General features: G+C 67.4%; 2 protein-coding genes across 3 annotated transcripts in view; both read right to left on the minus strand.

The window, feature by feature from the left end:
• The window catches only part of TIMP2 (TIMP metallopeptidase inhibitor 2), a 31,035-nt gene extending 13,455 nt beyond the window's left edge, over positions 1-17,580 (minus strand). The window contains exons 1-2 of one of the 2 annotated variants that reach the window (XM_037492316.2): positions 9,518-9,558; positions 8,556-8,693 (exon numbers count right to left, since the gene is read on the minus strand). In XM_037492316.2, the coding sequence (XP_037348213.1) occupies position 8,556 (1 nt within the window). In that variant the 5' untranslated portion in view covers positions 8,557-8,693; positions 9,518-9,558. Of the gene's footprint in view, positions 1-8,555; positions 8,694-9,517; positions 9,559-17,450 lie in introns of those variants that run through there. The other variant, XM_037492315.2, reaches the window with a different exon arrangement.
• Positions 4,366-5,050, minus strand: CEP295NL (CEP295 N-terminal like). The gene has a single exon (XM_037492317.1). The coding sequence runs from the start codon at positions 4,981-4,983 to the stop codon at positions 4,411-4,413; it is 573 nt and encodes a 190-aa protein (XP_037348214.1). The 5' UTR covers positions 4,984-5,050; the 3' UTR covers positions 4,366-4,410.
• Positions 17,581-20,795: the final 3,215 nt, after the last annotated feature.

Below are 20,795 nucleotides of genomic sequence, written 5' to 3' on the forward strand. Positions count from 1 at the left end.
GGGCTGCTCGCGCTCTCTGCCAAGACCCAGGGGAGGCGCCAGCCAGCCCAGAGCCCTGCAGCCCGGCCTGCCCCACAGGGCAGGACCCCCACAGCTGGGCAGGGCCTCGCCCACAGGCTGAGGAAGGGGCCCTGGGGGCCGGGGCAGCTCAGCAGCTAGGTCAGCCGCCCACTGCTGGCCCGCAGCAGGGTCGACATGGGACCGGGCCCCGCCCGTCGGCACCAGAAGATGGCAGCCCCGGCCCCATGTGGGACGCCGAGACCCGTGGGTTAGCCTGTGCCAATCCCAACCCCAAGCGTTTCTCGGGGCCCAGAAACGGGTGGAGAAGCCCAGGGCCCACAGTCCAGCGGTCTGGAGGGGCCACAGAGGCACGCCATGCTCCTCAAGTCCCTGTCAACGCGCGGAGATCTGCCTCCTGGAGTGGGCGGAGGGCGCGCTGCACCGCGGGGGTCCAGCCTGGGCAAGCCGGGCGCAGGGAAGAGGGCACCTCCGGCCAGACCCTCCAGCATAGGCGGGGGCGGGCGGCCCGACTCTCGCTGCCATTTTCAGATCACTGGAAGAACGACTGTGGGTTGCAGGGGGTCCCCCATCGCCTCCCAGCTTCAAAGCATGTTTCCTGGCGGGGGAGGGGCGGGGAGGCATGGGGGGCCCCCCCAGGATGCCTGCCAGCCGAGCCAGTGTAGGTGCGGGTCACATGGTCACAGGGGAGCAGTGTGGGGGCAGGTCGGCATCTTCCAGAGTGAAAAGGTGAAAATAGGGGGGAGGAAGTAACGGCCCCCCTCCTTCCCCTGCACCTTCGCCCCAGCCTTCTCAGATCACGGGGTCCCCCATCTCTCGTCCTGCGCTGTGGGCACTGCCAGGCAGCACCTGCCTGTGGGTAGGCTCGGCTCTGCTGTCCTGCCAGCCCCCGGGGCACACAGGGCGCCCGCCGCCACCAGCCAGGGGCCCTTGCCACCTCTGGGCACTCCATGGACAGTGTCCAGGGACCCCGGGCCCTTCTAGGTGGCGACCCCAGGGCCCCTCGCACAGTCCAGCCGAAGTGACTGAGAGGAGGTAAGGACGGCCCCTGCCTGCCCTCTGGACACGACCGGGCCATGGACAGTGACCCGAGCTGCCTGCGTAGGGGTCGCTGGAGGGCTGTCGTCTTTTGGGGTGTGGGGGTCCTGGAGGAACGTCCCCCTCATTCACCCCTGACCTGGGCGATGACTTCCCGGGCTGCCTCTGGCCCTCCCCAGGACAGGTGGGGGGGCAGGGTGTCGAGCCCGGTGGCCAGGACAGCGTAGGTGTGACAGTCTGGGCAGCGATGAGTCACCCCCCCTCCCCCGTCTCCTGCCCATCCTCCTGTTAGCTCAAGTGTGGCCCAAGAGGGGCGATTCCCCACCTGGACACGAAAGCCCCATGCGCTGCTGAAACTGGAGGCAAAACTGACCCCAAGACCGACAAGTCTCTGGCTTCTGGGCAGAGCCCCTGGTTAGACCTGGTGACCACAGCCCATGGCCCGCCGGCTTGGGGACCCTGCTCCCATGGGCGGCACAGCCCTGTCCTGCCTGTGGTTGGGTTGTCCAGGCCTGTCCTGGCTGGAGTCGCCTTGACCACACCAGCGATGGGCTTGGCAGAGCCGCCCCAGGAGCAAGCTGGCGGGTCCAACGTCACAGGAAGGGCCGTAGGCAGTGGGACCCACAGTGGCAACGTGGGGTGCAGGAGGCCCCCACCCAGGCCACTGATGTGTAAACAGTGCAGGCAAAAAAGCTCGTGGCCAAGCCAAACACTTACAGAAACTAACGGACACCAGGGAACAGTGAGGGACGAGGCAGGAAGGGCCCGGGTGGACGGGGCTTGGTGGAAAAATACTGAGCTGTAGTTACACTTGGGGGTGCCGCTGCTGCCCAAGCAGGCGGCTGCGTCTGGGGCTCTGTGAGCAACGCTCTTCTGGGAAGCCTGGCTTGGGGCACACAGCCGCCCAGCCGCCTGGCCTCGGCCTCTGCCCCTGTTGCCCCCTGCCATCTCCCGTCCCCGGGCAGCGCCCGTCACCGTGTGCATCCGGGCATCAGGACAGGGTCAGACCAACATTTTAGGGGTAAGAGGTGAGAATGGGAAGGGCGGGTGACGGCCCCTCCAGGCCGGTCAGGCGTGGCCTTGGGTGTTTCCCAGAGCTGCCTGCTGGGGGCACAGATGTCCCTGCGGTCCGGGAAAGGCCGTGACCTGGACCGTCACCTCCATGTGACACGGCCGTCGGAACTGTGCCGCGTCGGGGCGAGGCTTCCGGAAGACACCTGCCCGGGCATCCTCTTTTATGAAGTTCAAACAGAAGTAAAACTGGAAAAATAAACCCTAGCAAATGCACAGGCTCGTGAATGCTGGACACCCCACTGAGGGGAGGCAGAGACGCGCCCCAAGCTCAGCAGGCGAACAGAGCTCAGAAAAGGGAAGGGGCAGTGGATTTTCAGCAGCTGCGGCGCCTGGGTTTGGGGTGACTCACAGCTGCTGTTACAGTGGCTACCAAATCCACACAAGATGAGTAAGGTCACTCCTGGGAGAGGGATGCGGAAGTGCTGGGGCTGGCCCAGCGGGGCCCTGAGTCCTTGGGAGGGAGGGAGGCCGGCTGTGGAACCACCTCCCGGAGACACCAGGCCAGGGGCCGGCAACCGATGGCCTGGGGGTCACGTCCGGCCGGCCACCCATTTTGTAAATCAGGTTTTGCCGGGGCTCCACCACGCCCGTCGTGTCTGCACCCTCCAAGGCGGCCGAGGGGCGGCCACGGGGCCGATGGCCGGCAAAGCCCAGCGGGTCTCCTCTCTGGCTCCCTGCAGCAGCTTGAGGAGCCCTGCCCAGTCCCTAACTATGACACTGGCAGACACACCCCTCCCCAGCCGGGTGCCCCATGGCTGCAGGTCAGGGGAGAAGCTGAGGGCAGAAACCAGCCCGCCCCCAGGTCCCCCACCAGGGCCAGCCCACGAGGGGCCCTCACAAGACAGGGGCGGGTGACAGGGGCCACCCCCATCCTCTTCTCCGCCCAGTGGTGTCCTATCAATGACCTGGTTTGGTTGGCTTGAAAGGCTGAGAGGTTTGGGTTAAATCTCTCCGCTCATGTCACGCCGGTGGCCGAGCGACAAGGGCGGCATCGTGAAGCTGTCACCCTGACCCCCTCGAGGGTCCAGCGTTTGTCCAGCTAAAACCCCGGTGGCACCTCCTGCACCTGGCGCTCCTGTGGCCCAGGGACAGCTCCCAGCTGGTGGCCTCCCCGCCCCCCACACCCTCCAGCGCCCCCAGGGCGGGATCTGGTTCAGAAGCCCAGGCTCCCAGGGACCCTTTGCAAAAGGCCGGGAGGGTCAGAGCGGATGACGGAAACAGCTCACAGACTGGACCGTGTGACAACGTGTCTGAGCAGCCACGTATTTATCGGTGCGACCCGCTCGCATCATGGTCTCTGAAACTCTTGCAAGCGTTTCCTGGCTTCTTCCAGAAACTGCTTGTGCAGCCTGTTCTGCTCTAAAATCTGCTGCTGCAGCTTGTGGAGGATCTGGCTGTGCTTGTCGTCCTCGACGATGCTGGTGGTGGACGGCGAGGAGCTCACGCGCACGTCCTCGCTCTCCCCTGGGCTGCGGGAGGAGCAGGCCCGCAGCCGGGCCAGGTAGGCGCCCACCTGCTCCCCTCTGGCCTGCTCCGGCGCGTGTGGGGCGCCCAGGCTCACCCTGGGGTGTTCGGTGTCTTCCAGCGAGTCCAGCTGCTTCCACCACCTCTGCTCCAGCTCCGTCTTCTGCTTCAGCCCGGACGCCAGCACGTCCACTCTGTCCAGCTGCTCCAGCGGGGGCCGCTGCAGGGAGCCCTCCGGCTGCAGGTCGGGTCTGCGCAGCTGCTGCCGGGCTTCTAAGCTGCAGAAGAGCGGGCCCCCCTCCCCGGGGAACACGCCCGCCCGGGCAGGCGGTGGACTCTCGCTCCGGAGCCCGGGCTTGGGCCCCTGGGGGTGGTTCTGGTGCTGGAGTTTGCTCAGTAGCCTCTTCAGAGTGGTACTGGACGCTGCGTGGTGGTCATCGGCCTCCGCTGGGCTGGCGGGCTCCCCGGCGGGCGGCCGCTCCGTCTCCGCCTCGCTGGTGGCCTCCCCGCCTGGGTCAGGTGTCTCTGAGTCCTCCTCCTGGGGACTCTGGGCCTGTCCGGGCTTCAGGTCCAGGTGCAGGCTGAGGTGCTTTTGCAGCTTCCTGTTGGTGTCGAACAGCTCCTCGAAGGCGGACTCCAGCTCTTGCTGCCACCTGCCCTGGCCGCCGCTCCTGCAGGGGGCCGCCGGCCGTGGGGCTCGCCTCCTGGGGGTGGGTCCCGATGGCCACAGCTGCTCCAAGTCTCTCAACCTGCCCCTCCGCCTGGGCGCCGCAGAGCCGCTGCTCGGGCCCCGGATGAGCCCAGCTGCCCCCTTGCTCAGCTGCCCCCTTCCCTCCAGGCGCTGGGTCTCCCCTGGGGCGGCCAGAGGGCCCCCGGAACGGCGGCTGCAGGTCTTGGTCGCTGGCCCGCGTCTCCCTTTGCGCTTCTCGGGGGGCTGGGGACAGGAGGGGAGTGAGACCGGCCTGTCCTCCTCTGGGACTTGGGGCACCAGGGCTGCGGCCGCGCCGGCTCTTCTCTGCGGCTCTTCTCTTCCCTGGCTTTGTGCTTCTCCCCGGCCCTTCGAGGCCCAGGGGCCCCTCGCTGGGCAGGCCCTTCCAGCCCGGGCTCATTGTCCACGGTCCGCCCCCCTCCCCCACCCAGCAGATACGCCAAATACAGGCCTTCCAGGGTGTGGACCAGCTGGTCTGGGGCTTCCAGCCACTCTGCCCTCAACTCCTCCACCAGGCGCCGCAAGAGCTGGCTCTTCTGCTGCTTGAGGTCGTGCCTCCTCCGCTCGGCCAGGTCGCCCTCGTCCCTGGCCTGCAGCAACCTGTGCTTCTGCCTCGAAAGCAAGCTGTCGCTGTCGTCGGGCCCCGGGCAGGGCGCAGCTCGCTCCACATTCCTCTTCATGCTGCAGCGCTGTGCGGGCCTGGCTTCGGGCGAGGATGGTGCGAGCCCTGAGCCGAGACGCCCGGCGGAGACCTAGGTGTCAAGGGTGGTCCTCGTCTGGCCTGCAAGGGCAGGACACGGGCGGCCGCCGGAGTGTCCCGAGGAGAATGACCGAGCCCCTGCGGACAAGGCACAGGGGCTCTGCTGCAGGGGCTAGCTCTAAAGCGCGCCCCCCAGCCTCCCCCAGCACCCGCCTGCGAGGGGCTATTTGCTGCTCCCCCCCTTCTGTCTTGCAGGCTTTTCACAAGGACTCACAGGGTAGCTGTTTCCAGGAGGTGTGGTCGCTGTCCGGGCCACTGGCATCCAGGGGGAAGGCACTGTTAGCACGCTACAGTGCACAGGACGCCCCAGCAGACCGCGGCACCCCACCCTGGGAAGTGCACTGGGGTTCCGTGGGGGAGAGGATGCCGGAGACTGGCCCTCCGGATGGACAGCTGCCTGCAATGGAAGGAGGGCGGGTGGAGGAGCCCGCCAGGCAGGAGTGTGCGTGCAGTGTGTGTGCAGTGTGGGGAGGGCTGTGTGCAGGCGCGTGCACGCTGGGCACTTGACTGATGCACTCCCGAGAGAAGGACAAGCCTGTGTGAGCTCTTCCCGAGGAGCCGTCGGGGCTCTGCCAGGCCTTCCCGCGAGGGTGGTGCCACCAGAGGGCAGGCGGCGGCTCGGCGCCTGCCGAGCGACAGGAGCCACGTGACAGTGGTGGGCAGAGACGCTTCTGCGCCCCGGTGGTGGGCACCGCTGAGGGGGTCTCCTGCCGGTCTAATCCTGCTCTTCCGGACTGAACAGGCCGCCGTGGCCTTCTGTCTTTTACCAGCAGGGAAACCACGGACCCTGCCCATGCAGAAGCCCCTCAGAGCCGCAGACGGGGAGGCGGGTGGACGCCGGCTGGCCTCCTGTCGCCACTGGACTCATTCTCTCCAGTCGAGCTCTGTGGCCCCAGCACACTGCCAGCCCTCAGCGGCCACACAGGCCATCTCTCGGACAGCTTTCGGCCCAGAGCCGGACCCCCAAGGAAGTCCAGGCCCAGGGCAGGCCCCTGCTTGTGGGCCTTCAAGGAGACTCCAGGGCACCCCGCCCCACGAGGAGGCCGGCACCACAGTCAGAGGCTGTGTGAGGCGTTCATCAAGGAGCCAAGCTCCCTCCACCCCCTGGGCCAGGGTCTTGTGTCCACCCACGTGACTATCCTTTCTCTTGTGCACGGGGACCAGCGTGGCCGTGACGTCAAGACATGGAGGAAACACCACACATGGGAGAAGCTCTATCCTGCGCCCCACTTTCTGTGGGGAGACAGGGTCAGAGAGGTTAAGTAACTTGCCCGAGGCCACACAGCTCACGAGCAAGGATTCAAATCTGAGCTGGCAGCCCCGACCTCTGACCTCGCCCGTCCTTCCGGGCCCGCGGCACGGAGCCCGGGTTCACGCAAGTGTCTCACGGAACAAGGGAAGGTGGGACTGGGCAGAGCATCTCGGATCTAGTTAAGTCAGGTTCGGATTCAGCAGGCGCGGGCGGGGCCTGAGGTTCTGATTCCTAAGGACCCTCTGGGGCTGGCCTTGCTGCTGGTCCGAGGCCCACACTCTGAGCAGCAAGCCCCTTGCTGGGGCGTCTACCTGGTATTGCGCCTTCACTGCCCTCACGGCCCGGAGCAGCTGAGCCCGTCCCTTCCGAGTCCCACTCGCAGACCCAGTCGGCCGCCCTGACCCCACAGCGCCCTGCGCTGACCCCTCCCGTGGCAAGGTGGCTGCGGTGCTCCTCCTCACAGCCCGTGACCCACCTGCCAAGTGCCACACAGGCCTCGGGCTGCCTGCACCACCGGCACCTGAGCTGCAGGCCGAGGCCCCTTCCGCGCGCCCCAGAGAGGTCCTAGGCCAGGCCCTGGCGGGGTGGGTAGGGTGGGACTTGCCCCCTGAGACATTCAGCAAAGTTGGGCAATACCCGGCTGCTCCCATTCCCAGCTGGCACGCTGGCCAGGCACCCGTCACCCCAATGTCTCACCCTAGGCCCAGCACCACCCTGCCCCGGGTCCCTCGTCACGCACCCACATCCCTGGCTGGCCCAGCTCCGCCTTCCTCCAAGGATGCCCGGGCCCCCTCGGCCCAAGCAACCCCTGCCTTTCTCCGAAGACCACGGGCCAGCACCTGGCCGGGCCGTCAGCTTTCTTTGAAACATAAAACTAGATATTAAAGGAACCCAATTAGCTGCCATCAGCCGGAGAACGTGTCCCTGTAATTAGAGCTCGCTTTCCTGGGTAGAGCGGCCCTTTCTGTCTTCTGAGGACACAGAATAACACGTGTCATTTGACCTTTTCTTGAAAACTGGCTTCTTAGGCCTGGAATATATGGAACCCCTCAAGGGCGCTGGAGAAATACAGGACCGCCCCAAATACGTACAGAGCAGGACTCCCCTAAACTCACAACCAGGAGTGCGACCTGAGTTTAGGCAGCCTGGCTTCTCCCTATGTCTACACCGGCTCCTCCTGTGTTGCGGCGTACACAGCGCGCGGGCCAGCGTCCACACAGACAAGCCTGCACAACTGTCTGAAGCAAGAGGAACAGTTTGGCCCTGACAGGCTCCTCCCGAGCCAAGTGCCCTCCCTGGTTTTCGAATCTGAGCTGACGGAGGCTAGAGGCAGACACCCCAGGCCATGCACGCCCCCGGGCCTGGGCCCAGCTGCGGGGCTGGAGAGCGGTCTGAACACCCGGCCAAATCCAACAAGACAGGATGCAACAGGCACACATCGAGCTCACGGGGGGGTCTCCAAGCCCCACCATACAGTAGAAAGTGGGGGGGAACGTGGCTGCAAAAAGCCAGGCAGCAGATAGAGGGTCTGAGCCAGTTGACCCCGGGAGTCAGCCAAGAGCCCGGGCTCCTGAGAGCCAGCGCTGTCTGCATTTGCATGGACACAAATGCCCAGAGCAAGCGGGGCACAGTCCAGCCCAGCCCTGGCCAGACCCACTGAGCCATTAGCTCAGTGGACGTGGCACCAGGAGCGCTGGGTATGGAAAGCACCACCGAGATGTGGGCACGAGCAGTGACCCCGCATGGGCTAGACAGCTGTGACGAGTGACCGCGGGAAAATCCAGGGTGTCTCCATCAGGTGACATTCAGTCGGCCAAGGCCACGGGACGAGCCTCCAGGTCGGAGTGTGGCCGTGGACGTGTTGGGAGCGAACATGGAAGCAGCTGCACTCAGTAAGAGGAGACCCGGTCCAGGACAGATGTGCCCAGACAGACTCAGGGAACGTGGCAGGAGGGGGTGGGGGGGTACGGGGAGGAGTGGCCAGGCCAGACGACAGGCCGCAGGCAGGAAAGTCCTCAGGGGCCAAGGATGCCGCGGGGGCGTGCAGGTGGTGGGGAGTCTGGCATGCACGGTGTGGCGGCCACAGTGGGCTCTGTGTGACCTGGGCAAGCTTCTTCGCTCTGGTGCCTCAGTTTGTACCTGGACAGTGGGGGTCACAACAGCAGCACCCATCGGTGTGGCCCCTGCACTCAGCACCCAGGGAGACAGCCCAGGGCACGGGTGGAAGGGCGTGTACTCACTGCGTGTGTCCAGGTGACTGAGCTAGGCCACCCAGAACATTCCAGGGAGGCGGGAGCTGGCCAGGTGGGAGGAAGCACTGTCTACAGGGCTGTCTGGAGATCATCGGGCTGACTGCACAGGCAGTGAGACGCCCATCACTGGAGGCAAGCAAGTCACGCCCGGAGAAAACAAGTATCAGGGACGTTTCCAACCCCACTTCTTGGAGCTCTAGTTTCTAAAAATACAGTGGACACCGAGCGTGCTGCCCAGAGCTGGCCCTGCCCGCTGCCTGACCCGGCCAAGGCCCACAGCGTGGTTCCCAAGGCTGCCCGGGCTCGTCCAGGGGCCAGCCGTGGCAGGGGTGTCGGGCACACCCAGTCCTGGCAGGCTGCGCGGACGGCTTTCCGCCTGGAATCTGCAGGTCCGACTTCCTCCCTCACACACAGTCAGGACTGGGACAGTTGCAGAAGGCAACCAGGCTCCGGGGACAGACTCAGGCACCCCCGTGCTGCCACCGTCTTCCTGCCCAGCTTTACAAAGACAAAGGTGAGGCAGGGACTGGTCCCAACACAGGGACCCGGGAAGCTGGGGGGGCGCCCTGGGGCTGAGCCAACAGGCAGCTCACAGAACACCCAGACAGGTCCCCAGGCAAGGTCAGGCCCCCAGGCCCCACCACGGTGCCTGCTGCAGGATGACCTCTTCCCCAGCCCCCCAAACAGCCACCTTCGCCCCGAACCCTGCCCTATCACTTCCACTGTCCAGCCTCCCAGGTCAAACCACATGGAGGAGGGATCGTCAACTCAGCCTTCCGGAAGGGCAGCCCAGGGAACCTTCCAGAAGGGCAGCCCAGGGAAGCTGATGGCCGCTTCCTAAGGCTTCTGTCTGGAGCCTCACAGACCCACTCCCACCCCACAGCGGCCCAGGGGAGACACATAGCCCAGGGGCCCCAGTGGTCTGCCTGGGGGCTCCAGGACCCACTGACCCAAGTTGGCTGGAATCACAGCTCCCACCTCCAGCAGCAGCCCCGCACCCGGCCCAGCTGGTGACCTGTGGCCAGCCGTTGCCACGGGAACAAGAGTAGTTTTGCTGTGACATCAGAGCAGGGGTGACGTCAGGGACCATGAGGAGCCAGCGAGGGTGAGCAAAGATTTGGCTCAGCAGCTGGGCGAGGAGCAGAGAGACAGCCGCCTCTCTGGTGCGGGCTCTGGTGCAGGGGGAGGTGGGGGAGAGGCTCTGCCCTGGGGGCGGTGCCTGCGGGTGCCACACCCCTGCCTGGGCTGCCACTCCCAGGTCCGGGATGGTGCAGGGAGGATGAGCCCTGGCCGGTCCCTCCCTCAGCCACCTGGTGTCCAGGCCGGGGCACCCTCCACTAGTCTGGCAATCGGGAGATCCAGTTTAGACTCTAGAAGTCATCTGATCGTCGGGGTTTGGCCCACGCAGACTTAGGGATCTCAAGGCGATGCCTCAGGAGAACTGACCTGGGCTAGAGCATCTGTCGGGCTAGAGGCGGCCATGGGCACTGACCGAACTCGAGCAGAGGGGACCCGCGGGACAGCGCTCAACCAGAGGGCACCTACTGCAGGGGACCCGCTGCTTGGCCCTGCAGATACGAGGCCTTGTGTCTCCTTTGCCTTCCCCAGAGAACACCCCACATCCTCCAGCCTCCAACCTCCATCCTCACACCCTTTAGCACAGCAACAGGGTGGGGCCGGGGAAGAACATGGCAGCCCCAAACCGCCCATGAGGGGTCTTTGGTAGTCCTTCCAGAATGTTCCGGCACGGCCATCCTCTCCAGGAGGCTTCTGGATTTGAGGCATCTCGCAGCCTCCCCAGCACACACGCCTGCGCTGCCCAGCAGCCTCCTCCGGGCCCCACGGTGACCAGGCCGGCGGCTCTGCAGACGGGGTGGTCCCTCACCCCAGCAGCCCCCACTGACAGTGACGCACGGGCATCTCGGAGACGCAGGGAACACGCCCGGCAAAGGGAGCTTGACTTTCCTTCACTGAGCTGAACGTTCTACATCCGATTAAAGACAAAATAGCCTCGCACCCCTGCACCCCCCCATGACCGTGGCAAGTGGGGCCGAGCCCCCACCCCGCCGTCTGCTCAGGTGTTGGGCGGCGCGAGCCCGTGACGAAAGGCTCACGCGTGTCCACAGTCACTCTCCGCAGAGAATTCCTAGATCTAGAATTGCTCCATCAAAGGGGAGGCTTATTTTCAAAGGCCTTGACAGGCGTAACCAAAAGGCCCTTCCAGGCCTCTCAACCGCTCAGGTTAAGACAAAATACACCTAAGCCCTTCCAAGGACAACAGGCCTCGGGCCAGACAGCACCGGGCCCGGCGAGCCCAAAGCCTGACACCCAATCCGCCTTCCGGCCTCTGCAGCAGCCGGGGTCTGGGCCTGGGACTGCTGGTGCCTGCCCCCCCCCCCCCCCGCCGCCCTGCTGTGTGGCCTTGGCGGATGCAGACAGGACGCTGCACCTATGGGAACACCTGCCTCCCACCCCCCCCACCCCCCACCGCCCTGAAGCTCCAGAGGCAGCCGTGGGTCCCAGGGCCGTGTGCCTGGGGCTGCCTGTCGGGGGTCTAGTCCCCGCCTTCCAGAGCCTCCATTCCCTCCATTCCCAGAGCCAGCAGGCCCCAAGGGGCAAGACGCCACCGAGGACCGGGTACCGGGAACTGCAGCGGCTCCGACCTGTCCCTCCTGAGGCGCCTGGCTCTGCCGGGTTGGGCTGCCAGGCCCCCCTCTCTGGGGCCAGCTGAGACTGAAGGCCAGCGGGCAGCGGGGAGAGCTGTGTGCGCACAGCCAGCTGAGGCCCGCTCTGAGCAGGAACCCCAGTGCCCTCCTTGGACTGCAGTCCCCGCTGACCCCAAGACCAGATCGCCCCCAAATCCTTCCTCCGGGTGATAAACCATGAGCTGTGGGCTGGAGCACCCCAGACGCCAGCTCCTGGACGCAGCTGTCCCGGGCTGGCAGGGGCCACAGGGCCGTGACGCCCGGCTCACGTGCCAGTACCGGGGACATGGGACCTTCCACCCCCAGACGCTGCACACACAAGCTGGGTCGTGCACTCTCAGGCCACAGGCCCAGCAGCCTGGGGAGGAGGTGGTGTGTCACACGCGGGGGGCGGCTCAGAGAACGCCACCCCCATCAAGCCACGTAAAGACATGAGATCAGAATCACCCTCAGCCCAAACAGACCTTCCAGACTGTTCTCTGGGCAGCACAGAGCAGTGAAACCACACGCAGAGAAGCAGGGAGCTTTTGCCTCTGAAGCGGGAAGAGCCTGAACCCGGGGTAGACAGAGGCCGTGTGTGGACCTGGGGGTTCTCTTGGGAATTTCTTGCTGAAACGCACTTTGACGCGCCGTGCACTGGGGCAAAGGCCCGCCCTGTCTGACACTGCCCGGAAAGCGTGTAGGCTCACGGGGCTTTGAAACTACCCCTGGGCCTGTTCTGGCCACCAAGAGGCGTCCACGATGCCGGCTGCAATCCAGGCGGCTCCCTGAGCGCCTGCGCCTGAGCCCAGCCTGGGCCTGCCTGGCGGGCAGGTGGGCAGCACCCCTCCTCCCGGTCTGCACCCAGAGGCCGCCCTTCCGGCCAGCGGCCAGCACCCAACAGCTCAGCCTCCTCTCTGCACGGCCTCTCCTTGCTCCACCACCGGCGACCTCCCGGGGGTGTGGCTCCAGGGGACACAGCAGCCTGGGCGCCCTGACTCTCTGTGAAATGGGTGACAACTGAGAATTAGTGCTGACACCAGGCGGGGCGGGGCGCAGTTCCCAGGCTCCATGGCAGGGCAGGGCCTCACCATCTTCCCCTTCCCGGTCACCACCACTTCCTCTGCTGCCCGGCTGCTCCTCCCGGAGGTGGGGCCCCTGGGCAGGGCCAGGCACGGGGGAGCTGACACCCCACCCTCTGTGAGACCTGTGGGCATGGCCGAAGCATCTCCCCTCTGACCTTTGATTTGATCTTAGCCCACAACTGAGGAGGGGTCACGCTATCACCTCATTTTTGGAGATGGGGAAACTGAGGCAGAGGGCGCCTGCGCGGGGCGTCTCCCCTAGACTGAGCTGACGGGCGCTGCACAGCAGCCTCCCTGCCCACGCCTGCCCCGCCCCCAGCTCGTCTTCCCGGCCACATCTCACTTCCTCTTCTCCAAGGCTCACATTTCCTCGTCTGCTGGAGCCACAGCTGGCTCCCTCCCACCCACACCCCATGTCACCCCACCCCAGCAGTGCTCAGCAGGGAAGGAGAGTGGCCCCGCTGACTGCCTGGCCAGGGGCTCGAGGTCACACCCCACGGCGCGCTGCAGCCCTTGGCTACCTCCCCCCAGGGCCGCCAGACCCACCTGCGGTACCTGCCCTGCACACCTGGGTGCCCCTCCAGCGGCTTTCCCGCCTGCGGCTTCGTCCCCTGCCCTGTGTCCAGCAGCGCTGGGGAGGCCACCTCCCGAGTCAGTGGAGGGGGACGGGGCCCCTGGGGAGGGCGCCAGCATTCCAGGAGGTCTTAGAAACCCCGACGCCCACACCTGGCCGAGGCTCCAGTTCTGGACACAGCCTCAGCCCTGGCCTCCTAGCAGGCTCCCAGCGGCCCCCTGCACGCCGCGGGGACACAGCATGACCTGCCTTCTGCTTGCCCCGCCACCCACCCTGCTCGGGCCCGCTCTGCACCCAGATGCCCTCCCCTCTGGCCGCCAGCCAGTCCTGCTGCTTAGCAGGCCTGCACCTGCCACCACCCTGGTGCAGGGTCATGCACGAGCAGCGCCTGGTGCAGCACCTGTGCTGTCCCCGAGTCAGGGTTCCTCATGCTCCCCAACACTGATTTCCCAGCCCTGCTTTTTCTCACTCCAGAAAGACCCTCAGATGGATGTAAGGATGGAAGGGTGGATGGATGGAGGGGTGGGTAGGTGGGTGGGTGGGTGGGTGGGTGGGTGGAGGGGTGGGTGGCTAGACGGGTGGGTGGGTGGGCGGATGGACGGCGGGGTGGGTGGGTGGGTGGATGCAGGTGTGGGAGGAAGGTGGGGGAGGACGCGGGGAGGCCGAGGTCGGCAGCTGGGGGGGCTGCTGGCGGGGGAGCAGGCAGTTAGGCAGCGGCAGGGTGGAAAGGTTGGGGGGTGATTTATGAAGACAAACAGGAAGCCCACCCGAGCCGAGGGGCCGCTGGAGCCCTGCTGGCAGGCGGGCAGCAGCACCGGGCGGAGCGTCAGGTGCCCGAGTCCGGGTCCCAGCAGAGGTTTCGGGCTTACTCGCTCCCCCACCCCTCCCCTGTCGGCCTGCTTCTTCCCTCCCCATTTCCTTCATGGCTTTTCTTTCTCCTGCAGTTTTTTCCATTTTTTCCCCATCCCCCAGGCTGCCCAAGGTCTTTCAAGCACGTCTGAGTCACTGTGGAAACCGAGGGGTCCATCCCCCCAGCAGCCCCGGAGGCATCGTAATCAGAGGTTTTGCCTCAGGATGGGGTGGCTGCACCCCCCCCCCCCAGCCTGAAGCCGTCTACGCCCGAGCTCCAGTGCTTCAATGCTGCCAGAGGATTTCGCTCCTCAGCCAGCACCAGCAGGGCCCGCCTGGCAACGGAGCGAGCGGCAGCCCATCTGCAGCTCGAGGACCAGCGGGCAGGGCCGAGGGGCCCTGAGTCGTCCTCACAGGCAAGACTGGGGCTCCAGTCCCCGCTGCACCCTGCTCGCCTCAGGCTCCCCAGTAGGGGGCTGCCAGCAACGCAGGCCCCCAGCACTCCCCTGGGGACCGGTCCCTCCAGAGTCATCATCCAAAATGCAACCTGCAGAGCCCCCCCCCCAGCCCCCAGCCCCCAGCCTCACATCCCAGTCCTGCATTTCACCTGCCCGCACAGATGCTGGTACTTGCCTGAACCACTCCAGTCGGATGCTCTGCCGGGGCGGGGGGGGGGGGGGGGGGAGGCTACAGTCCACTTCCTGGCACCATGTCTGGTACCCCCCAGGGCTGGGAGAGGGCCTGCTTCTCCTGCTCAGGCCCAGGGGCAGGGGGAGGGAGCCCTACGTGGAAGCCCCAAGCTGGCCCTCTAGATTGCAGCCCACAGACACAGGCCCTCAGGTGCAGCGGGAGCACCAGCCCCACCTCCCGACTCAAGGTCACGCTCACCTCACCCGGCATGAGTGTCTGGCAAAGATGCTAGCATTCCTGGGCACCTGCTGGGGACCCTGGTGCTGCCACCGCCTGCCTGCCCGCCCGCCCCTCCCCGAGGCAGGCACCAGGCCGGGACTGCATGCCTGGGAGCCGTCCCCTCCCAGAGCCAGAACCCTCCGGAGAGGAGAGAAGTACGTGGCGCCTTCTGGAGAAGGTGGCCTCGGCCTCGCCGGCCAGCCAGAGGGGGGATTTTGTCCTCTGGGTCTGGAGAGCTCCTGAGTGTACCCGCCTGTGGAAGCGGGCCCGAGCTGTCGGGTCTGCCAAGTGGCTCAGCTGGTTGGGTCTGGAGTTCGAGCCCAGGGCGGGTTTCCTGCCAGCTGACGGGGCCGGGAGGCCGCGGGTGGCAAGGACTCCATTAGCGGGCGGGAGGCCGGCCAGCGGCGCGCACGAGCAGGCTGAGACACGAGACACTGTGCGATTGTCCCCACACTTCTGGACGAGTCACAGCTGCTGCTCACACCCCCACCCCGGCACCCTCCGTCACCAAGCCCTGCTGCCCGCCACGGTCCGATCGGCGGGGCCTCCAGAGCTGGGGGGCTGCCGCCCAGAATCCGCACAGGCAGAAATCTGTTTCTTATGACAACTGCCTCTTGCAGGCAGCGGGCCTGGGAGCAAAACACAGGGGGCCTGGGGCAAGGGGCCCGGGGGGGCCTTCTTCGACCCCCATGCTCCGGCCGCCCCCTTGCCGGGCCCTGGCTGCCAGGCATCACCTGTGGGGCCCCCGTGAACCCTGCTCCTGGCCAGAGCCAGAATCACTCCCGGGCGCCAGGCGCTGCCGCCTCCCTCCGAGCGGCACGGGCCATGGCACAGGCCGCTGCCAGGTCCGGGGAGCAGAGGACGGGCCGTGGCACGAGACCGGGCAGTCTCTGCTGAATAAAAGTCAAGCCCACCCAAGCCCTGGGCACGTGGCCTTATTTGGAAACAGGGACTGTGCCGAGGTGGTTAGATTCAGATGGGGTCACACGGGGGCAGGGTGGGTCCGAGTAAGAGCAGGGGCTCTGGACAGAGGCGCAGAGAGGAGGCCTCCGAGGGTGAGCGGACACTGAGCGACATGTCCACAAGCCAACAGCACCTGGGCGCCAGCAGACTGCAGAGAGGCCAGCTGGATCCCGCCCCCCGCTTTCTGCAGGCTGAACCCTGCCCACACCTCGATTTTGGACTTTGGCCTCCTAGACCCAGAGGCCATCGATCCCCGGTGTTTTAACCCCCTGGTTTGTGGCCCTTCTTGCAGCAGCCCCACGAGTTGAAGGCCCTGGGCCGGGCTGAGAGCTCCGCCAAGAGCAGGCCCGCCTGGGATGCTGGGCTGGGCCAGCTGGGCTGGGCGTGGATCCTGAAGCAACAGATTTTAGCAAAGAAGGGGCCTCGAGGCTTCCTCACCCTTCGATCTAAACCTAAAGCAGACCCATCCCCAACCTCAGCACCGGGGGAGGGGGGGTGTGGGGGGCATGGAAGTGCCTGGCGGGAAGCTGGCCCATGCAGCTGAGGCGTGTGTGGGGGTCCCATGGCCCCGCCCTGCTCTACTCTTCAAGCCACAGGCCAGACCTCAGCAGCCGCTGACACTGCCTGGCCTGGGTCTGGGTCTGGTTCCACCCGCACACTCACCGGTCAGTGGCGTGGCCTCGCTTTCAGCCAAGGCCCTGGACAGGTCTGGGCAGCCTGGGGACACCCAGAGGAGGGCCCCTCCCGGCTCCCCCACTGGGGAGAGACCCTCCTCACACCTCAGTCCTCCAAAGCCAAGTAACAGGAGGCCTCGCTCCCCCAACCCGGGTCTTACGGAAACTGCCCCATGCTGGGCACCACGCCCCACGCCAGTGGCCGAGCCACACAACGCCCACAGTTCGGGGCACTGACCACATGCCAGGCCAGGCGCAGTGGCAGCTCCAGGGGCCAACTGGGCCGTGGCTGGGAGCCATGGGGGCCGGCAGAGATGAGGGGCAGAGCAGACCGACAGCAGGAGAGACCCAGAAGCCCCAGCACCACCCCGAGGGGAGCCCGCCTCGCCAGCCCTGGCCGAGCGGGAGCAGAACAGGAGGCGGGGAAGGCGGAGGCCCGGAGGCCACCTGCTTGCATGTGCCTTTGGCCGAGCACCTGGCTGGCCAGCACCTTGGTGCAGGGAAACCGCAGGCCCAGCTTCTCCCTTCTCAGAGCTCCTCCGGCTTCTGCCTCCTGCCCTGCCTGGCACCCTCTCCTGCCCAGCTCCATTCCCTCGGCTGTGGCTGTGATGGAGAAGCGGGGCCGCAGGGGCCAGGCCCGGGGCCCTCCCCTGCCAGCCCCGTGCGCCCCGCGCAGGGGCAGGGCACGGGGCAGGGCGAGCCGGGCTACCTGCCCGGGGCAGACAGGCTCGCGGGCCGCGCGCTCTGGGGGAGCCCCCCATGGGGCCGGCGGCCCCGCCGAGAACCCCCTCCCCGCGCCGCCGGGGCCCGGAGGCGCCCAACTCGCATCTCACCTGCGAAAGTTTCTTTCCGGGGTCCCCAGGGCCCCCCGCCCCGCGTCGTGCCCCCGCTCCCCGCCCCCACCCTGGCGCTGGCATCTCGGCGCCCGCGCCTGCCAAAGCCCGTCCGCCCCGGCCCTGGCTCCCCGCTCCTGGCTCCCCCTCGGGCCGCGCCGGCGGGGTTCGGGGAACCCGGAGGCTGCGCGGCCCGGCGGGGAGGCGGGGGGCGCGGGCCGCGGGCGGAGGGTGCGCGTCTGGCGTCCACTCCCGCCTCCGGGGCGCGGCGCGGGGCGCCGGCGGCTGCGGGGGTCGGGGCGCCGTGCTTACCTACGTCCGCATTGCAAAACGCCTGTTGCGGGTGCACCGGGGAGCAGCTGCAGGCGGCGGCGGGGCGCAGCAGCGTCCCCAGCAGCAGGAGGCCGAGCGCCAGGCGCAGGCTGCGGGCCGAGGCGCCCATGGCGGGCCGGGCGCGGGCCGGGCGCGGGGCGCGGGGCGCGGGGCGCGGGGCGCGGGCTGGGGCGCGGGCTGGGGCGCGGCCGACGCCGGGGTCTGGCGCTGCGCTCCCGGGCGGGCGCCCTCCGCGGCGGCCCGCGTCGCCGGCGCAAACTTTGTCGGGCGCGGCCGGGGGCCGGGGCGGCGCGGGGCGCGGCGGGGCGGGCGGCGCGGCCGGGGCGGCGGGGCGGCGGGGCGCGGCCGGGGTCCCGACCCTGCCCGCGGTCTCCGGCGAGTGCGCCGGGCCCGGCCCCGCCGGCCTCTTATAGCGCGGGCGCCCGGCGCCGCCCCCGGGGGCCGCCGGCCAATGCGCGCGCCGCGCCCGCCCCCGCCCCCCGCGCCGCCCCCGCGCCGCCCCGCCGCCCCCCGCCCGCCCCCGCACCGCCCGCCCCGCCCGCCCCCCCCGCCCGCCCCCCGCGCCGCCCCGCGCCCGCCGCGCTTTGTTGTGCGGGCGCCCGCCCGCCGCGCACCTGGCCCCCCGCGGCCGCGCGCGCGCCCCGGCCCCGGCCTCGCCGCCCGCCCCCCGCGCGCCCCGCGCCCCCCTCCGTCTGCGCCCTGCAGGGCCGCGCCGCCCGGTGCCGGCCACCCCGGGCCCCTCCGAGGCGGTCCAGGGGCCGAGGGCATGCCCTGCCGCCCGGCCCCGGCCCGGCCCTCCGGGTGGGTGGCCCCGGGAACTTAGGGCTCCTTGTTCGGGGGAGACCCGAGAATTTTAAGTGGGTTTGGCCAGTGGAGGTGGAGGGGGAGGGGCGTGGCCACTAGGAACAAAACAGGATTTTATATAAACTGGCCATATTTTTGACCAGCCAGCAAGAGGCGAGGGTGGGCCCGGGCGCCCAGGAGCCAGTAGGATTGTGTTCGTTGGGCTTTACTCAGCGTTCCCTGGCTCTGCCCGCAAATGAGGGCGCCGAGGCTTCACCCCCAAACCAGCCGGAGAGTCCCAGGAGGTGGTGCGTGGCGCCGTGCGGGGGGGTGGCGCCGTGCGGGGGGCCCGAGGGTGCTGCGACCGCTGCCCCCAGGGCAGGGACACCCCTCCGGCCTGCAGGCCGTCTGCGGGCGGCAGGGAGCAGTGGCAGGGACGGCGGCTCGGTTTAGGGGTGACCTGCTCGGCGAGCGCTGCTGCCTCCGACCAAGCCGGGCCTGCGGGCTTCCTGCCTCGGTCGAAGCAACCACAGGCAGGGAAGGCCCGTGGCCTGTCCCGGGAGCCGCCCTGGGCTTTGGCTCGCGTGAAATGGTGCCGTTTGTGAGACGCTGTTTGAGGGTGACTTTCAATACAATATTTAGAAGCAAGGCGGTCGCCAGTGGCCTTTCCTGTCACCACATGGCAACTGCCGTGGGGACCTTTGCAGACTCAAGTCAGTCTGCCAGTCTGAGAGGAGACAGGTCACTCAGGGGCCGGTCACGTTGGCAGGATCTCTACACAAGGGGTGGTAGCACCAGGACCTGGCAGGAAGAGGAGCAGGAAATAGGGGGGCAGGCTCCCTCCCTCCCATGACCTCAGGGACCCGAGCGTCTCCAGCAGCCCATCCCCAGGGCAGGGCGTGCAGAAGTCCAGACAGAAGTCCCGGGGACAGCAGTCCAGAGCCTGGATGACAGGGCGGAGGGGCCGGGCAGAAAGCTGGGGTGGAAGTTGGGTGTTATTCTGAGTGAGCTAGGAGCTGCCGGAGGGGGCGAGCAGAGGCCAGCTTGGAAGCTCTGTGGTGGGAAAGGTGGGATGGGGGAGTCCCCCTCTGGCTCTGCCAGGCCTCCACCTCTGCATGGTGATGAAGCCCCCTTTCCGGTGGTTTGCCCTGAAGGGCTGCCCTGAGACCCTCTGCTCACGCGGCTGGTATCAGGGCCTCGGAGATCAGATGACGCTCACTAGCTGGGCAGGTGGAGGGAGGGCAGAGCCCCCTACACTGTGGCCTCCCCACCTGGCAGATGCCCACAGCGCCCCAGCCTGGCCTCCGGCTGCCACCTTCTCCATTTCACTGGTCATGTTCTACCTGCTCCTGCTAGAACCTTCCATCTCAAAACCGAGGCCAGGAGGCCTCTGGTAAGGAACAGGCTGGAGGTTGGGAATAGATTGCAGCTGGCACCCGGGGGCTATCCCCTCTGCTGCACCGCCAAGGGCCCTGCCCAGCCAGATGGGTCAGGGAGAGGGCCCGGCTCTGACCTCTGCCGCCAGGAGGAAGGGCAGGATCAGGACACATTCAGGTTCCTCTACCTTGATCTTAGGGGGCGGGCTGAGGAGCCACACAGGAGAACCCCGCCAGGCCCAGCACCCCCTGAGCATCCTGAGCACAGCTGCCGACCCTCACCTTGGGCCACCCAGAGCAGTGGCTCCCGGGCAGCTCCTCGAGTAGAAGTGAGGGGGACAGTGCCAGGTGGCCAGGGGAAGAGACGTTCAGGACCCTTGGGCCACACACCTGGGAACACGCCCCTGCCCCTGCCTCCCCTTCCCCCATAGAAATGGTCCAGGCCAGAGGCCTGCAGAGCTGGAGCGGCCCACGTGTGGGGCTCACACCAGCAGACTCGTCCTGGCTGGCCAAGCGTGGGCCTGGTGCCAGCGCCTCCTGCCTTTTGCTCCCCAGGTGAGCCGAGTCAGGCGACCCCAGAGGCCCCAAAGGGCAGTGCTGCCAACCAGGTTCCAGCCAGCGCCCGGACAGGCATCGAGGCAACTCGGCTGGCACATGGGCGCTGCCCATTTGGAGGAGATCCATTTCCTCCTGGGCACAGAATGTTCTGTCCTGGAAACAGCTGGACCGATGGGCTTGGGCAGCCAGCTCCTCCCTGGGGTGTGGGCACCAGATGCGGAAACCAGAGGGGCCAGAGTGTCAGGCAGGCCTGGGGCAGTGGGAGCAGGTAGCTGAGGGGGGTGTGTCCTGGTGCCCGGCTGTCCCTGTTGGGGCCACCCTGGGCACCCCCCAGCCACACTGGACATCAGATTCAGGTCCGCCTGACCCAGACACCCACCCCCAGCATTCCCTGGGGGGCTGTTCAGCACGGGACAGCCCGAAGGCAGGAGAACGAGCAGAGGCCCGGCACAGGCCTGACCACAGTGACATCCTCTTCTCGGCTCATTAGCCTCATGATTGAGCCGCCTGGGTCCGGGCCGGGATTCTCGCCTGCTGACCGTGGAGCAGGAGCATTCTCTGGTGGGGGCCCTGTGCCCCCAGCTGGTGAATGGCATCTCTGTCCTCC

This window comes from Talpa occidentalis, unplaced genomic scaffold (assembly GCF_014898055.3).
Source record: "Talpa occidentalis isolate TD23 unplaced genomic scaffold, MPIMG_talOcc4v2.1 talOcc4.7, whole genome shotgun sequence".
Taxonomy (NCBI): Eukaryota; Metazoa; Chordata; class Mammalia; order Eulipotyphla; family Talpidae; genus Talpa; species Talpa occidentalis.

Coding starts and splice junctions, on each gene's coding strand:
- CEP295NL (XM_037492317.1), bottom strand. CDS start 4,983: ATGAAGAGGAATGTGGAGCGAGCTGCGCCCTGCCCGGGGCCCGACGAC.